The sequence below is a fragment of the Drosophila ficusphila genome, unplaced genomic scaffold (genome assembly GCF_018152265.1).
Source record: "Drosophila ficusphila isolate 14025-0441.05 unplaced genomic scaffold, ASM1815226v1 contig_607, whole genome shotgun sequence".
NCBI classification, from domain to species: domain Eukaryota; kingdom Metazoa; phylum Arthropoda; class Insecta; order Diptera; family Drosophilidae; genus Drosophila; species Drosophila ficusphila.
In genome coordinates this window covers 3,401,847-3,420,044 of record NW_025064537.1, presented here as the reverse complement: position 1 = coordinate 3,420,044, position 18,198 = coordinate 3,401,847, and the positions used below count along the sequence as shown (strand labels likewise).

General features: G+C 42.8%; 2 protein-coding genes across 14 annotated transcripts in view; one reads left to right on the top strand and one right to left on the bottom strand.

Moving 5' to 3' along the window:
- LOC108094378 (protein madd-4) overlaps positions 1 to 15,067 on the top strand; it is a 61,538-nt gene extending 46,471 nt beyond the window's left edge. For 10 of the 12 annotated variants that reach the window (XM_017194933.2, XM_017194932.2, XM_017194931.2 and 7 more), the window contains exons 15-20: positions 2,196 to 2,325; positions 3,722 to 3,844; positions 11,017 to 11,430; positions 12,042 to 12,398; positions 12,469 to 12,619; positions 13,230 to 15,067. In XM_017194933.2, the coding sequence (XP_017050422.1) occupies positions 2,196 to 2,325; positions 3,722 to 3,844; positions 11,017 to 11,430; positions 12,042 to 12,398; positions 12,469 to 12,619; positions 13,230 to 13,396 (1,342 nt within the window). In that variant the 3' untranslated portion in view covers positions 13,397 to 15,067. Of the gene's footprint in view, positions 1 to 2,195; positions 2,326 to 3,381; positions 3,478 to 3,721; positions 3,845 to 11,016; positions 11,431 to 12,041; positions 12,399 to 12,468; positions 12,620 to 13,229 lie in introns of those variants that run through there. The other 2 variants (XM_017194937.2, XM_017194938.1) reach the window with 2 other exon arrangements.
- A 1,376-nt stretch (positions 15,068 to 16,443) lies between these two features.
- The window catches only part of LOC108094373 (cytohesin-1), a 35,400-nt gene continuing 33,645 nt past the window's right edge, over positions 16,444 to 18,198 (bottom strand). For both annotated transcript variants that reach the window (XM_043208632.1, XM_043208631.1), the window contains exon 9: positions 16,444 to 18,142. In XM_043208632.1, coding sequence (XP_043064567.1) covers positions 17,990 to 18,142 — 153 coding nt within the window. In that variant the 3' untranslated portion in view covers positions 16,444 to 17,989. The remainder of the gene's footprint in view (positions 18,143 to 18,198) is intronic.

Below are 18,198 nucleotides of genomic sequence, written 5' to 3'. Positions count from 1 at the left end.
GTGCAGCAGCAAAGTGGCAACCGCTTAGTGGCGGTCAGTTGTGCACTTCCTCCACGCGCTTTTCCCGGCTTATCTGACTGATTTTCCGACCCGCCCACTGCCGTCCTCCCCCGCCAACTTTTCCAGCAGCCTACGCTGCGTATGCGTGTTATCGGCGTTTGCCGCTGTCTGAGAATTACATCCGGCACACCTTCCTTTCCCGTTCTGCGCCACTGGCTGAGTTTGTGTTTTATTTGCCCTCCCTGCATTAAACTTTTATGCGCTCAAACAACAACAGAAGGTAAGGAAAACAAAACAAACTTTAAGTAAATTTTATGGTTACTTAGTTGGCTTGCCTCGGTTTGTATGTTATCCTCCGTCTTTTCGGGCGGAACCACAAACAAAACTTGGCTGTGACACTTTACCTTCGCTCTGCGGTTGAGAATTGCGTCCTTTTCTGGGAGAAGGATATGCGGGAACGACGTTTGCTGATCCTAATTAAATGTCATGAAAGGCTTTTGGGGCTTGTTAAGTCAGTTCTCCGCCTTTGATGCCCTTTAAGGGCAATACAAATTCGTTAAAAAAGCGGCAAGCCTTTCGGAATATATTTATATGTCCTTGCGTTGAGGATGCTTCAATGTTACCTACTCGGGTGGCTCGGGACCTCGCTTAAATGCCGCTCTCTGATTCCCTGCAGAGCTCTTCAACGTTTAACTCCATTGAGCACCGGAGTACCCCGTTTGCAGCCCTTCCCCATCGAAATCCCCGACTTCCCCCTCCCAAAACTGCATATTCACGCACACGTGTCTGCGGTTTATTTCGCAATTTGGGTTACGTGTTCGGTCGGGTTAGGAGTTTGGCATGCCAAAAATTACAGAGATACCTGCATACGTATGCGTGCATTTACTATATGTATATATGCGCCGATGCAGGGACAATAGTTCCATATGTTTGCCATCGTGTAGTTCCCCGTCCGCCTGCTTAACGCAAACGGTTAAAAGCAAACAGCCAACAGCGAAATGCATTTTGGCAAAGCCGCAGGCTTTTCACCACTCCCCCTCGAAACGAATCCCCCTCAGCAAGGTTTTCAAATTTACGGCGGTATTTCTGGTTTTCAAATGCATCGTCAACCCCGCCGTTCGACGTGAAAAAGCGTGCCACAACTTTTGGCGGCGACTGTGGAAACAAACATCGAAATGTAACTCGGCGAAGGGGGAAGGTGAAGGGGCACTCGTGTTTGATCGCTTTTTAAATATTTAAAATACGTATTTCATATCTTTGCGGTTGAGAAACGTTTGCCCCAACATGTTTTTTATCGGTGAAAGCGTTGCACACACACACACACACACTCACACAACAATTTTTGTCAATTTCCTGCAGCAGGGGAAATATGCAAATATTTGCGAAAAGGCCAGCAAGGCGCTTTGCTTAGTGGGCTGGATTTCGGTCTTTCGACTGACTTTTTTTGTATTTCGTAACTGTGTCTTGCTTTTATATTATTATTTATGTGGCCCTAAAAGGGCAATTTAAACAGACGGCTGGAAGTGAATTGCAACGCCAGTGTGTGCAAATATGCCGCAAATTTGTGAATAAATAAACGCCAGGGCAAATATAAATTGAGTAATGAATTTCGTCTCAGGGCTGGCCAAGGTAAATAAATTCTAATGTTTGGCCAAAGTAATATTTAAAATTGGATGCTGTTTGACTCGTAAATTACACCCGGCATTTAAGAAAGCTGTTGAAGATCCTTTACGCAGGCTTTAAGTTTCTCTTATGTAACCGTAATATGATTTATTATTATTTGTTGATGCAAAGCGCTCTGGTTACTAAAAGAAAAGTGTAAGGTATTGAACTGGCATCATTTAATCTGTTTTTTTTCTTGTTATTTATTGAGTTTTTCCCCCCAATTCCTTTGGCTAATCTTGATTGGCTGTCAGTAGGGCTGCAGCATGCAAGAGCAAGCTCGAAATAAAGGCATTTTAAGCCAGCTCCTTCGCCACCAAGGGCTGTTGAAGAATGCAACCTGTAACACGCTCACAAAGCTTAGTTATTTGGGCTCGGAAAGGGGGTTTTCGGCCGAGAAGGCCACCGCAAAGTGGCACTCGACAGGGCTTTGTGGGTGTGGGCACGGGAATCTGCGTCTGACATCTTCCAGGTCCCGAAACCGAGTTCCACCGCCGGCTTTAATGTTCCCCTGATCTCTTCCCGCTTCACAGGTCCACGCAGCAGCAGGGCAACCGGAGGAGGCAGCAGCAGTCCGAGCGCCTGCAGAACGGCAGGGAGCGGAACCGGAGGCCCAAGTCGGACGGAGTGCAGCACGCGGACAGCAGCATCATGGAGGACGATGTGAGTAGAGGTCACCGGAGGAGTTATGATTGCCCACTCGATCAACGTCGCCCGACGTTCCCTTCGGCCGGGTTTTCGGTTTTCGGTTTAAATATGTTCCGGAAGCGTGCGGGATCGGATGGAGTGCGAGTGTCCCTCCGGAGTTTACACGATTTCGTTGTGTATTGGATTTGCGGTTTCACCCGCTCCCTGCGTCCATCGCCCTGTGTCAACATCTACGTAATTTGATAGTTTTTCCACTTGGCTTTCCCCATTTCCTTCGGGCTTGGCCCATATCAACAGAATAAATATCTGTGCCAACTGTTGGCAGTTTAGATTTGTATCTGCCTCCCTTCCTCCGCTCGCCTTGTTTGCTCCTCGCTCCATCTTTTTCGACTGGCCAAACATATAATGTGCTTTCGAATGAAATTACGTATACGTACCGTTGCGAGACGGACGGAGGCGAGGAGCGAACACTGCTAAGCCGAGAGGAAAGTAAACCGAAACAGTTTACAATTCCTTCCCTGCGAAAACGACAATAGATGAGGCATGGACTGGCAGGAGTGGCAGGATGGCCTGCTTTTGTCCTTCGTTGAGGGGGGAAAGTAATAAGGATTCGAATCCTCTTTCGGTCAGGTGGGCCAACACCATCTGCCCAAATTGCTGTTTGTCTGCCGAGTGATTCTGGGCTCTGGGTTCTGTATCCTGGGGGTTGGGTTTTGGGTCAGAACCATTGCGGGTATCCCGCCCTCCGGTGGAAGGGGCAGCCAGGAATCAGCGTAAATACCTTGATTGAGTTGTTGCCCAGTTGGGAATCTTCGTTCGATATGGAAAGCGATGGAAATTCGATTTTTGGTAAATGTGTGGGAGTAAGTTGGAAGGAAAACTGAATTTCGTTGAAGATATTTTTCAAATAGAGAGAGTGGTAAGCTTAAAGATTTTACTTTATATAGGAATATAGTAATATAGTTTGATTTACAAAGTAAGCATGATAGGGTGCCCTTTCCTCTGAGGATTACTTCAGTCTCCAGCAAATGTCGTATTAAATAGTCCGAATTTGAATGCCTTCGCTTTCAGGTTGAACCGTTTTAACGCTCTCCAGTATTCCCCTCCCACTAACACTTTCAACTCCATCTGTCGACCAGCACAGTCTCCCATAATAATATATAACACTCATATCCGTATCGGCACAACCATAACTCTGGACCAAAACATATTGCTAATAAATAACGCCACACTTAATAACTATTTTCGCCATATTTCTTCCTCGACCCAACCCAACCTGACTCGATTCCAATCCCAATCCCGCTTCCAATTCCAATTCCAATCCGAATCCCTATCCGAATTCCAATCCGAATCGCGATCCCGTGAACCTGCGTGTGTGGTCGTGCATCCGCATCCGCATCCGCATCCGCAGCAGTCGCAATTAGTGCAATCGGAGGACAGGGTTCCGCAGCCGGCCAGCGCCAGCAGCGGAGGCAGTCGCACCAGGACCCTGCTGGCCATGCCCTACTTCCAGGCGCTGCTGAGCAACCTCCAGGTGAGACGCATCCTTTCCGCATCCTTCGGTTCGCCCGACGCGTTCATTTCGGCACCTTGGGTGCCCGCCACTGGTTTCTGTTCTGTTCTGTTCAAGCTCATTCATTTCGCCGCTTCCTGAGTTCACTGCCTTTTGGTTTGTTTGTGTTTGCTTTCATTTCATTAATTTGCGAGGAGCCGCACTCGCCCGCTCGCCGATTAAAGGACTCCTCCTGCATGCGTGTAATTAGTGCACTTCGAGTGGGCGAGCCGTGCAAATTGCCACAGAGCCGCATACAAATGGGGCAGCCTGTGCATATTTGTCTTCGCTGGCTGCAATTTGTCAAATGACAGGGCAGCCGAAACTGAAAATCGAGACTTCTAAGTCGGGCTTTGCAGCCACACACACTCGTTTGTTGTTGTTTGTTTTGCATGCTTCCTTGTTTGACATCTTTGTGGACTTTGCAGTGAATTTAGCTGGAATTAGCAACAATATAAGGCACTTAATAAGATAAGACGATGAGTTGTCTTTGATTTGAGACTTTGCTGAAGCAAGGATTGTAAAGAAAGCCACACAATTCATTCATCTATACTCGTATGTGCAGAAAGAGCTTTAAAGTCAATTGCATATTTCGTAACACTAAAGCACTCAAATTATTTCAAAAAATGTTAAAAGAAAAATAGATAGATAGATTTTATAGTTAAACAGTATGTACAGTTTTTAAATTCTAGGAAATCATATTATTAACACAGATTTATCTTCCAAAAGCGAAAGAAGTTAATCTTAGAACACTTAAGTCAAGTGACAATTCACATTTTTTTTAAAGACTATGTTTTTTAGCAATGCTTATCTAGATCCCACATTCTTCTTTTAGTTCTGAGCATGTTTCTGAATTATTTGCACACTTTGCATGATTCTTAGAACAAAACAGTTGTGAACATATTTCCCACTCTCAACGATAATTGACCAACTTGTCTTTCTTTTCACATATCCCGACACCAATATTTTTCTTTACTCTTCGGTTTGTTCGGGGGCCTCTGAATCGAATTGTACAACACAAACAACATACAAAAATAACAAAACGGGAACCAATTTCGAATATACCCAAACCAAAACGAATGCAACGTAGGTAAAACTCTCCAGTTATACAAACCTTTTTGCCTGACTCCACTACACACCAAACACTTTTCACTCTACCCTCGGCGATCACAGAGCGCGTAAACAGTTTACCTAATAGCCATGATATCCCATGAAAACAGCCCGAAGGCATGAAATTGGTACCGCGGAATATTTAATTAAAAGCGCTCTATGAAATTTGTCCATCCTCTCCCGAAATTCGCCCTCCGGCAACTTTTTGCGCGCCCGCCATCAAAGAAATTTTTTGCTGGCTTTTTATACATTGTAAAATGAGCAAACAATTGGCATAATGGGTGAAAAGAAGCTTTAGTTCAGTCCCACCCAAAACACGCAAAAGTCAACTCCAGCCGAAAAAATGCATGTCGCCAATTTAAAAGCAAAAAATCGGCGGAGAATGCACAAAGAAATATTTCAGGACAAATTTGCTCGCTGCTTTTTTAAAGTTTATTTTTTGCGTCTCGGCAATGAAAACATTATCAACTGACTATCAAACGTGTTGCCTTTCATTAATTTTCATAGTGCTGTTTCAACAAACTTGTGAGATAATATCCAATACTGCAATTCACATTAAATACGTGTAAATAAGACCGTTGTTTAAAATAATTAACTTATGCAAATGATATTAAAGAACCACAAAAAAAAACAATTCAACAAAACAACATTTAAGCTTAACACAGAATAAATCTAATTGGCAAACATAGCGAATAAATGCAATCGTTATTTAATCGTATTATAGAAAAATTTATTTTTCGTGGAATACGTCTTTGGTGATCCTAAAACTATTTCTCTATAACGTAATGTATTTTATTATGCTTTCACGTTTAGGTAATTAACTCTTTGTTAAAAAGTTCATTATATTTTAAATTACATATTCAAAACACATCTTTTGTTGCATGATAGCATACTTACACTTATCCAACTATTATACTATTGTTAATATATTTATAAAGATACATATATTTAAATTAATAACATTTTTACTAGAAGTGCCGCAAGCTATTCGTCGATTTGTTGATGTTCGATATGCTGGGTATTAAGTGTCGTGCTCACCGGAAAAGCTAGGGGAAATCCTATTCATTTTTTCAGCACTCCGAACAAAAGAAAAACTTTTGTTAGCAACTAAATTGAATAATTCAAAAGTTTATTCTTTAATAAACGACTCGTGGGGGCGGTTGGTATCCTGTATAACTTTGCCTTTATCCCTTTCACCGCAAAAAAGTTATGTAAATAACGATAAACAACTAATTTTGGCTTAGAGTTTAGCTATCAGTCAACGGGTTGCTGCCTTTACACCTGCCAACAGACCGATTCCGAGAGCATGTGTGCTCGGAAGAGTCGCGGTTTTTAGCAGAAATTTATAATGCAATAGAAAATAAATTAAACTCTCCAGGCCAGCAGCACACTGCTAAAACCGAGCAAGGAAAGGAAAAGTTCACCCATAAAAATGAGGCATGAAGACAGGCATCAGCTGCTGATTTGTGGATACAGTTCAGATAGAATGCTGGTGAGCTCAAGTGGGGCAGATTTTCTTTTTTTTTTGGAGTATCGACATATTTTACCACTCTCATAAAGTCTAAAGCCATTGATATTGCAGTAGATTCTATGCTAGAAATACTTTATTTTGAAGAGGAATAGAACACTGACAAAATTTAACTAGACCCTGAAAATAATCTTCCATTCCAATCTTACTGAAATAAAAGTTCAAGAAACCATAGGTGGCATAAAAATATGTCATACTCAATATTAAATACTGAGATATTCAACTACATTTAATGTTGTTTTCACGGAGTGCCAGTTACGCCGGCACACTCCATCCGACGAAAAAGCATCAACTCGAAATCCTGGGAAAGGGAAAGGGCGGCACCAAATATTACCGCACAAACCAACCGAGAGCCGAAAGCCGAACTGCTGGAGTGGCAGAGTGGAGCAGACGCTCCCGTCCCAGTATGCAGATTAGGCAAAAATAATTTATGATGCCCGGCCAGGCGAGTCGCAGGATCCGGCGGAACGAAGTTGAACCCGGGTGCTCCGAGTGCAGTTCTGCGTGTCCTGGCGGAGTGGGCGGGCCTTGTGATACGGCGACACTTTCGGGCGGCATTTATCAAAGCTAGTTACCGGAAAATTGTAAGCCACACCCCCCCACCAACACCCACTCCCCCACCAACACAGCTGCAAGTGCTCGCAGAGTGATACAATCAGCCAAATAGAGAGGGCAATTATAACTAATTTCGGCGGCATTTTCGCAGCCAATTCCCGTAGTGATACGAGCACAGCAACCCGCAAACCACTAAAAATATGCAGTGGTTTAAAGGCCGCCAGAAAGCTTCCCACACTGGCGAACTATATATAGTATTCCATATACTCGTGTGCATATGCCAACTGTCCGGAATATTTGTGTGCGGGTGACAATAAAACAATTTGGGGCGAGAGTTTGCGGCGCATTGATTAACTCTTTGCGGCACCCGCATCCCCTCGTCCCTCGTCCTGCAACTCGCTCGCTTTTTGCGCCTCGCTGCTCGTAATGATAATTTCTCATAATGGTTAAATATTTAATTTATTTGCATTTCATTCGGTCGCCGCGAAAGCCCGTTAAAGTCGAGCTTTATGTGACATTTGTGCAAATTTGTGCAGTATTTATGCAGGCGTGAAAGTTTGCAAGCTAATTAAATAAAATATTTATGGGCTATTATAACTTGTTCTTCAAGCCTAAGAAATCATACTGGCTTGCAAATACTTCTACACAGAAACTCCATCTTTGTTTTAAAACCTTTATGAAAAGGTTTGAAATGGACAGCTAAACTCAAGCATGAATAGAGTTTTGATTTGCTAAGGCGATTATTGTCGTTCTCTGACTTCTTGGCTAATTAATATCTTGCATCGCTGAAGTGGGCCATTTATCCGAGCCATTCACTTTCAAGTCGGTGCGATAGGCTCTTTGTGGAGGCCACAAGCGTCCACCTCATCACTCATTTGCTGTCCTTATTAACCGGGCTTCCTTCGCATTCGCATTTGAGTATCTGTGAATGCAAGTCCTGGCCATTCCATGTTTAATTGCATTGTTGCCTGTGAATTTCTAGAGATGCTCATTAGCAGCATCCTGCTAATAAAGCCAGTGAGGTTTCCCTTGGCGTCTGGCACCTGAATTATACCATTGATTAGCCATCGGAAAACAAATTATTGCCTCGGCAGGATAATGCACTTTCATCATGGTCATCCAGTGACCGGAACAGGGTTAGTTGGATTTGCCTTGCGCATTCCCAATTAGCTAAGTAACTGCAGGCTGTCCCGACATTCGCCTCCTGTAATTTATGGAACAGCATTTGGCCTATTAATTATATTTCGCTGGGCCCACTCCGAACAACTAATTCTTTTTTTAGTTGCCGCGAACATCACGTTTAGCTGGCTGCGGATTCGTTTGGCTTCGTTTGGTTGCGGCTTGGCCTGAGGCGCGCCAAAGCGCGATAATAAATTTGCACAGCCGGAGGTCCTTTACACCAGCCACGCCCCTTTTTCGCTGGTGCCACATATTCGTCATGTCGGGCGTAAACGGTTTAAAACAGGCAAATGCGCCAGCAGTGCCGGCTTTTAATTTTGATTGCAACTATTTATTAATGGCAGGACGAGGGCCGCAGGATGCGGAATGCAGGATGCAGGATGCAGGAGGCAGGATGTAGGGTGCCGCATCCGCCGGCCCCAGCCTCCGAGGCATTTTAGCCGCGCTCCACTTAAACTCCATGCCATTTGCTGCCACTCGCCGCTGCATTTGATTTTCCCCCATTCAGACAGCGCGTGTTTTATTTATTCGCAGGCGGCGCGCATTTAAAGTTAAATTAAACGAAATAGCACACATCGCAGTCGAAAACTGCATCGCTTCCGTTTGGCTTGGCTTGGTCGGTTGGGTTTTGGTCGGTTTGAGTTTGGGTTTGGGCCCGGCTTACTTCAGCTCGGTTTGGCCGGGGTCTCCGGCTGTCTCCGGCAGCGAGTTCGCCTGTCAGGCGTGAGAATTTAACGATGTGCGTGGTCCAATGCGGCTGGCAGCATGGGCGAAAGTTGCTAATGAGTCGCTGCTGTGTGTATTGAATGCAGTTAAGTCCTGGGCGACGAAGGCGACTGGAAGTCGTTCAAACTTGCCACATAATTAACAGTCGAGTCGGAGATATAAATGCTCATATTAATGAGGTGTACACAAAACCATAAACGATTATATTGCGACAGTTTATTCGAATCTCAGGATAAATGGCACTTCCCTTGAAGTAGTTAAAGGCATCCATAACTATCAGCCAAAAGTAAATCTGATTTACGGCCTAAGAAGTAAAACACCCACTTGGCATAACCACACTGAGTTTGGTCATTAATTAATTGATCTTCTCTGCTACCAATTTCCACTCAATAATCACTGAAACTCCGAGCTGCAGACTCCTCCTTGTTCTCCTGATAAGACGTCTCTGATCAGAAAGTACTTCTGGTTATTCGGGCAGAAGCGGAAACCACACTTCCGGTCTGTGTACAAGTATCTACCGAATGGCCATTAAATCTGAAACAATAATCCGACTACTTGGTTGCCAAAAACAGGGCAAAAGCCTTGTGCTAATTACAGTTGCCACTGCGAAGGGAATGAGAAGTCGAGGGGGAGTGGGGGTGCGTCTGGAAAGCCTCCCAAAAATCCCCGAAAATTCCAATCGGGCCACGCCCCATTGTTATCCGCCCACAGCCTCCACTCAGTCCACTCGAAAGCGCTGCAATATTGACAAGAGCCAAGCAGCAGCGGCAGGAACAACAGGCAACGATTCCGATTGCGGTGACAACAATAAAAGGCAGTGGAGGGGTGTCAAAGGGGGAGGGGGGAGGGGGTGGCATTGTCATTGTCGCTCCTGCTCTGTGTTCGTGTTGGCCAACAAATGACAAAGGGGGGAGCGGCAAATAAAAGCGCAGCAGATGCAGCCGACAATGCAGCAACAGCAGAAACTATGCAAGCGCATTTGTCGGCTTCAAGTGGCACTTGGGAAATCATCTTTGTGTGCCTCCGCCTTCCACCACTCCGCCCAGCAGAACAGAGCCACCCACACCACCCACCCATCCAATCCTTTTGCGGCATCGGCTCTGGGCAGCTGTAAATGCAAACGACCAGAGAAATGACGTTGACGTTGGCAGGAGCGTGGTGTTTGACAATGGATCCAGGGGGGAGTTGCGGGGGAGCCATCGGAGCATCGGAACATCGGAGTCACAGGGCAAAGGACAATTTTCGGGGATACGTTGCGGGTTGGGGTTCCGTGCCGCACACGAAATTATGAGACTTTACGACATTCGAAAAACGAAATTTACGATGTCGTTCGGGTGTTTCGGTTCGAAGATTAAGCTGAGTGCAGTTTGGGAAATCGAGGGAACTGCTTCAGTTCTTCGCACTCTATATTGTCCATGAGAATTTATTGTTCCGGCAGAAGTGTGCATATATTTTTGGGTTCTCTACTTTCAATTCACTGCTGTATTTAGAACTTCCCTTTCTTTTAGCGAACACTATTCAAAGAGCAGCATTATTAAATTACAGTCGTACAGTAGGAATTCAAGAGTTGTAACCAGCTGGCTAATCTAGGTGGGACGAACAAACCGAGTTTGCTGGCTGACAGGGGATTTTGGGTCGGGAAACCCACGGCTGCATTTGGTAGTCAAATTCCCGCCACTCGCAGAAAGGGAAAATTAGAGGGCAGAGAAGGGGAGGGGGGGTTTAGAGGGGTTTTTGGGATGCTGTTCGCTGTTCGCTGTTCGGAGGCTCGGTGGCTGGCTAATCGGATTTGGCAGTTCGTAGTCAGTCAACGTGAAGCAATTGATGAGGGTAATTCAAGTGTGCATGCATGAAGCATCCCACCTATCCGCCTCCCGCTCTTCCCGCCCACTTTGCACACACACACATACACACTCGTATAGCAGATCGATGGAAACGGAAACGGAAACGAGGTGGCCTGGCATATCGAACAGCAGCAAACACGACGACTGGCTTGGACCGAGGTGCATGAGCGAGGTATTCAACTGCGGAACTAACCGCCTTTCACCCCAAACAGTTTCTATGGCCGCTGCAGCGATTCAAGGACTCGCGTGGCCAGCACTTGCTCCACGGCGAGGCGCTCAAGTACGGCGTCGATTTGGAGGGCGGGCACTTCGAGCAGGACGAACCGGTGCGTGCCACGACCAAGGAGCTGCACTCCGAGGCAGGACCCATTCGCACCGACTCCCCTTCCAATCCAGAATCCAAGGGAAAGGGGGATGCAGAAGGAGAAACAGATGCGGAGGCGAAGGCGAAGGACGTTCCGCCACACATGCCACACGCCCGGTGGGAAACTGCAGTGGCAACCACCACGACGGCGGTCTCGGTTCCAGCTGGGAGCCTCGAGAGCGGCGGCTTCCTCTTCAAGTGGGTGGTGGGCGAGTGGTCCAGGTGCTCGCAGGAGTGCGGGGCAGCTGGCAGCGGCTTGCAGGTGAGTCAAGTGGTTGCCAGGACCGGCGCATTGCCCCTCTGACTAATGAACAGTGAGTCGATGCCAGAAGTAGGCGGCCACATGCTGGGTGGGAACTCAACCTGTCAATCCTAATCTGTGAGTTCCGAATTTGATTTCGAGCAGCCATAGCCTCTACAAACCCAGTGAACCATTTCTAATACATCACATACAGTGGCAAGGATAAGTGCGGACTTATAAAACCATTATCAACTTAGTTGCACTTCTTAATTCAAATGAAAGGCATTAATGGCTGTGGTTATTACGTTCTTAACTTCACTCCCCTTTTGAAAGGTATTAAATATTTCAAGCGATTTATTTCAAGAAAAGACCCGCTTTTTCGCTCGCTTTATCCCCAAAGCAAGCAGAACATCATAAAATGGAAAGAGAAATGCGTCCCACGGCAGCCGACGACATTTATGCAATAATTAGCCAAAGGCACGGGATCCCCGAGTCCCGGCTCCAGCGGACCCATAAACTCAAGAGCAGGCTTACATATTTCAGCAGTCAGAGGTCCTTAATGTCGCTTGTTTTATGTGTCGTTGGTGGAAAGTAACAAAGGAATCTCACTCACTTCTCCCGTCAATCCCCAGCGGCGCTCGGTGAACTGCCAGAAAGCGGCAAAGAGCGGCGGTGGCGACTCCAATGCCGACAACGAAAACGACGTCGTGGATAATTCAGAGTGCACCGCCCACGGCCTGGAGCTGCCCGACTCGTTCCGGAGCTGCGGCAACGAGCCCTGTCCGCAGTGGAGCAAGGCCGAGTGGAGCTCCTGCCAGCGGTCCCGCTGCCACGGGAGGAACACGGCCGTGCAGCGCCGCGAGGTGTCCTGCCGCTACGATAACGGGACCCTGGGCAGCGCCTGCGACGAGTTCGAGCGGCCGGCGACGCGGCAGGACTGCTACAACGAGCGCTGCAAGGGCGTGTGGCGCGTGGAGCCCTGGTCCGAGGTGGGTCTCGCATCCCTCCTTAGCCCTGTTTAAATATTAATTTTCTCCACTCACTCCCCTTTCCTCTCAGTGCAATGCGCCCTGCGGCCGTCAGGGCATCAAGTACCGCATCCTGCAGTGCGTCTGGTACGGCAGTCGCCGGCCAGCGGGCAACGTGTGCAAGCACCAGCCACGCCCCCCGGTCATGAAGGTCTGCAAGAGCCCGCCCTGCCAGGCCAAGAGTGAGTACCGATCGATTGCTCCTACAAAGGGGAAACACAGTCAGACAGACAGACAGGATTAGGAAGTGGAGCAGACTGACAATGCCAATAAATGCAAAGCCGTATTTGAGTTACTTTGTTTGCAAGCAAAACTAAATACACTGAACTGAATTTTATATTTCTTGTTATTCATTTAACATTCATTAAACTAAACAAGCTGTTTTGTATAACTATTTTTAAAGGTGGCTGAAAAAATTTTTTATGTTTTTTAAATCCAATGTCAAATTTTTAAGTTTTAGAGCGAAACATATTTTATTTTTCACACATATTATATTGTTTGTCAGCGAATATTTCTTGTTTGATAACATAGTTAAGGTAAAATGGTAAAATTTGTGCAATGTACCAATTTTTAAATTGGGTGGACGTTGTTTTTTTTTTAATCTTTTTGACTACCTCTGTGGTTTTCGGTTAAAGTTGGCAAGTTAATTGAAAGTATAGGGACTTGTAAATTTGTAAATTTCTTTTATTCATTTATTGAACTTATTACAAGAGATTCTTCTATACAACATATCTGTGCCACTTCTTTCAACCTGTTGGATTGCACTTAACACTTTCGTTTTCCCATCCACAGTGTCGTCCTCGTCCTCGTCCTCGTCCGCTCTGCACTGCCGCGACTCGTCGCGCTACTGCCGCAACGCCCGCGCCATGGGGCTGTGCCGCCTGCACCGCTACAAGGAGAAGTGCTGCGGATCCTGCCAGCAGACGCAGCTGCAGTCCAACCAATATATATTCCATTAGCTCCACTGCGGCCTACCGAACGAAGGAGAGGTCTACGAATTCTGCAAGCAGTTACTCTAAGTACCGTAACTCTAACGACTATAGCAAGATATAAAGTAAAACTTATCCATATGTATGTATTGCCAGGCACACCACACTCACGCGAACTCATATTGTTTTCGGTCGAGGCAGACACTAGTTAGATATATTCGTTCGATCACGGGAGAAGGCATAAGTATTGTTAGATCTGTCCTAGACACGTTCCCTCTGGCCAATCAACTGATTTGGTCGTGTGAGCAGGTCAATCGCAGCAGCTTTGCTTTAAGCAATTAAAACCTTTAAACTTTAATGACCTGAAGCACTACTAACTTCAGCACGCGACAACTGATGACTAGGTTGAATTTTCACTACGCCTCAAAATATTCAAACGCAATGCATGTTACACAATCTTGAGTCAAAAACAAAAACATAAAAATATGGTAAAAGAGTTAGGGGTAAGCTCACCTAGCGAATAATGGAAGTTTAAGTTTAGGAGCGTAAGAAATGCGCATGATTCGATTTACTGCTGACTCAAATGGCCCACAAAAAGTAGTTGAAATGTTTTAGCAAATATCTCCGACTAGCCATTAAACATACATTTATCAGCTGAAACCACAAAGCCTACGATTATTATAACAAATCCGCACTGTTACCTAATGTGAACAAAAAAGAATATTACCATGTACATATAGCAAAGAGAAGGAGGTAACCTTATCGAGACGCACCTTTGACTATTCCATCGTCAGTTTATAGCACTGAACTTGCTTTCGTTTTGCATTTATCAATCTACCACTAAGGATATTGTAAATAATTCGAATTCGACACGAAATCAACACTTCATTTAAAGGCCAACCATGTAATTTAGTGGAGGAAGAGCTATGTGGAGTGAATATGTACGCCTATTTGTAATTAGTTTTTTATGAACAAATTGTTTTATAAACATTAACATAAATTTAAACGATAAATAAATATTGCGGCGTATTAGCTGCTTACTATAGTTTAAATATATGCATTGGAAAACACAACGCAGAAGAAAAGCGTAAATAAATATGTGAGCTGTTAAGTGAAAGTTATTAATAACAAACCCATAAATGCAACCGTAACCAATGTTGAACACACACCGACACTAACAGACATGTTAACACTCCAACGGGGCTAGCCGAGTTGAGCAGAAAATTGACATACATATGCTATATGATTATTAAGTAATTTTTCAAAAAAAAAAAACTAAACTGAAAACTAAAAAAAGAACCATTTTTTTGAAAAATTAAATTATTTAATTAATAATGATTTTGTGGCATCTCTGACATTGGTTTTTTATGTGGAAAAGGCGTTCATGCGCAACTCGGATGTTTTTGTTTTTTTTTTACCATAATCGGTTTTCTGCTCAACTCGGACGTTAATTTTTTATGTGCAAAAATCGTTTCTGCTCAACTCGGACGTTCATTTTTTATGTCCAAAAATCGTTTCTGCTCAACTCGGAATTTTTTTTTTTACCGTAATCGGCTTTCTGCTCAACTCGGTATCGCCCACTCCAACGCATCCCCATAAACACATACGCTCCGAACCCATAATACAGCAAACGATATGAACAACTGCGAACTAATGTAAGAATTTAAAAGAAATGTGGAATAAATATTAAATACTGACAGACTTCAACAGTGTTTTCTTATTTTCGATGGTATGCACAGTGGCATTTCTGAATTTCATAAGAAAACTCAAAAATCCTGGAATTTAAGGTTTAGTTTAAGCGAGATAGGCCTAAAACTGAGAAACGTTGCCTGGAAACAAGCAGAGGGACAGAAGGTCTATATCGATTGGCAAGGAGATGCCGATCTAGTATTTGTAAATCACTTATCTGGTTAGAAATACATATCTTATTAACTGTGTTGCAAACTTCTGACAAAAATTATCAGAGGAAGTGGACAAATTATAGCTAAATTTATTTAAATATTTTAATATAAAATTATTTTAAAATTTTTAGATTTGTTGTAATTTTTCAGAAATACGAATAAAAAATGTATATCTCAGCTGCTTTAGGTACAATAAAAAACAGTAGCAAATTTATAGAAAAATCGTCATAACTTCGTTGAAGCTCGCGACATAACAATTTGTTTGGTTTTGGAGACACAAAATAATTTTTGTAAAAGATCGGATGACTATATTTCATAGTTGCCATAAGAACTGAAAGAACTTTAGATAAAATTGACCTAACCCGATCTTAAGATTTTAAGAACTCGAATTCGAGAAGAACTATAAGATAATCCTAAAACCTGATAATTAAAATATGAGTGATATATATAATTTATGTTTTAGATGCAAAGGTATATAAGCATTAACTTGCCTAAGTTAGCTTTCTCTTTTGTTTAAATAAATTTTTTTAACATTCCTTTCATCTATTGATGATATTGATATACGGAAATTTGGTTTGTGTCTCGGCTAATGGTTGAAATAAAAAAACTTAAATCAATAAAAATTTATGAATTAGTTTTTTTCTAATAAGAAATTTAACTTTAATAAAAATTGTTAAAGAAATTTTACAGCTAAACCAGTGCAATAAGAAATATAAGTAGATAAAGTTTGGCTAGAGACGATAAAATTTCTGGTACTTCTTTTTTGTTAAATAAAGCATACCCAACAAATTTAAGAACATACTTCATTTGTAACGAGGTGACTTGCTACTTGTTTTAATAGTCTACCAAATCCTTCAATGAAGTTGCGATGCTATCGAGAAAATCAGGCAAAACCATTGTTTTTGTTTTTAATAAACGTTATATAATATTTATATTTATTTGATGTTTAAATATAATTTTGTATAATTATCTGTTCTTGTTACTGTTAAAGCAATACAAAATACTAAACTACACTATAGTTTACTGGCGAACTTATGTATTTAACATTGAGTTGTTATGACAATATATACAAACTTCTGATTTCTATTTGCTAGAAATGCTAAAACGAACGCATTCAAAACGTACGCTTAACCTAGACAATTTAATTTACTACCCATATATAGAACAAACATTGTATGGAACATAATAAACCTCTCAGAATTAAGCACTAATGTATTTCGCATTTATTTACATTTAATTAAGAGTAACCAAAGATATAATACACATATATATTTAAAAATAAAGACCGTAGGGTTATTTGAAGTAGATATACAATGCTAGCTAAATTATTAATTATATATTGCAAAATCGTTTGGGACTGCTTTTTCAAGATAGTTCAAATGATGAGCGTGTCCCAAAGTGGAAATTCAAACCATATGCTAAGATGTCAGTTGACATTGACGATCGATGCAAGTGGGTTTATTAAATGTGATGTGATAAAGTTTATCCCTCAGTCTCGAAACATAGCAAACCACACAGGATCTGCTAGGAGCGCTTTCCCATCAATGGTATCACAAAGGCTCAACACACAATCTACTATTACATATAACAGCATCTTACGGCTATCATAAGATTTATGCTGGCAACCGAGTTTTTTCATTGATCTTTCGAACTGCTGACATTTCCTATTTACACATTTATCATCAGTGTGCTGTTTATAATACGCTAACCGAAATTTATTGTATGCGAATTCGACTTTGGCTGGAACACTTTGCGGTTGGCTCGTTTCTTACTATTTAAATTAACAAACTCCAAACAAAATGCATTTTCGAAACACTTTTCAATTGACAAATAAATATTTTAAATACATAATGAAAGTGTTTATTGGAGTTGGAAGTTGGCATATTGTAATAGTTGAAATCAGATCTTTGGTTAACCATAAACTTAGTTTGCCTACTCCAAAATTTCTTTAACAAACCTGTTCGCATTCGGATTGCATTTATGTATTGGACCTGTTAAATAAACAGTCGCACTTTTTACACATTTTAATTTTCATTCGTTGTTAGCTTGAGCTTAAGGTTCTCAAAAGGCCTTCTTGTAGCTTGCACCTATTTTATGTAATTGGTTTTACAATTATTGCCAAGCAACTTGTTCACGCTGTTTTCATTTGCATCAAATAATCATATACATATATATAAACTTCAGCACTACAACAGCGTTTGGTGGCTGGGATATGTTTCATAGCACTAAGGATTTCTACAATAAAGGGTGGTGGGACAACTTAGGTGGTAAACGCTAAACTGGAGACATATTCGTAGACTTACGCCTAAAATGAAACTAAACAAAAATTTGCACTAATGAAAATGTGTATAAATGTATATTTCTTATTGATGCAATTTTCAGTTATTTTTCATATAATTCGTATTGTTAATGCTTAATGTAAATAAATTATATCACAACAATAGAGACAAAGTTTGTGGTTCGAAGTGCGTCGGCGTGTGATGGCTTGTTTCGAGTCAATCAAACAGAATACAAAGACATAATTGGGACAGGGCAAACCACGATGTGATCTGTTTACAGGCATTGGCTTACATGGAAATTCGCACACACATACAGCGATTAATTTATATAATTTAGGTTTATGCACAAGCACTTGTTTAAATAAAGGAGAGAGCAGCCACACACGCGTAGCAGAGTTTCACTGAGATCCAAGACACAAGTTGCGCCGAGCTCTGTCTTAATATTAACTCTTGCTGAGCGCCTTTTTCTTTCTTTGTACTAGGATGTCGTAGAACGGATTGTGGCTGATGGACTGCGTCAGGCGCTTGATCCACTCCTGCTGGTCCTCCTCCGTGGCAGCGGACATGCGGTACACCGTATGCTTGCCCTCCACCACCTGAAACAGGAATTAATATATGTATTTAGTATTTAATACAGGCTACTTATAGGGCA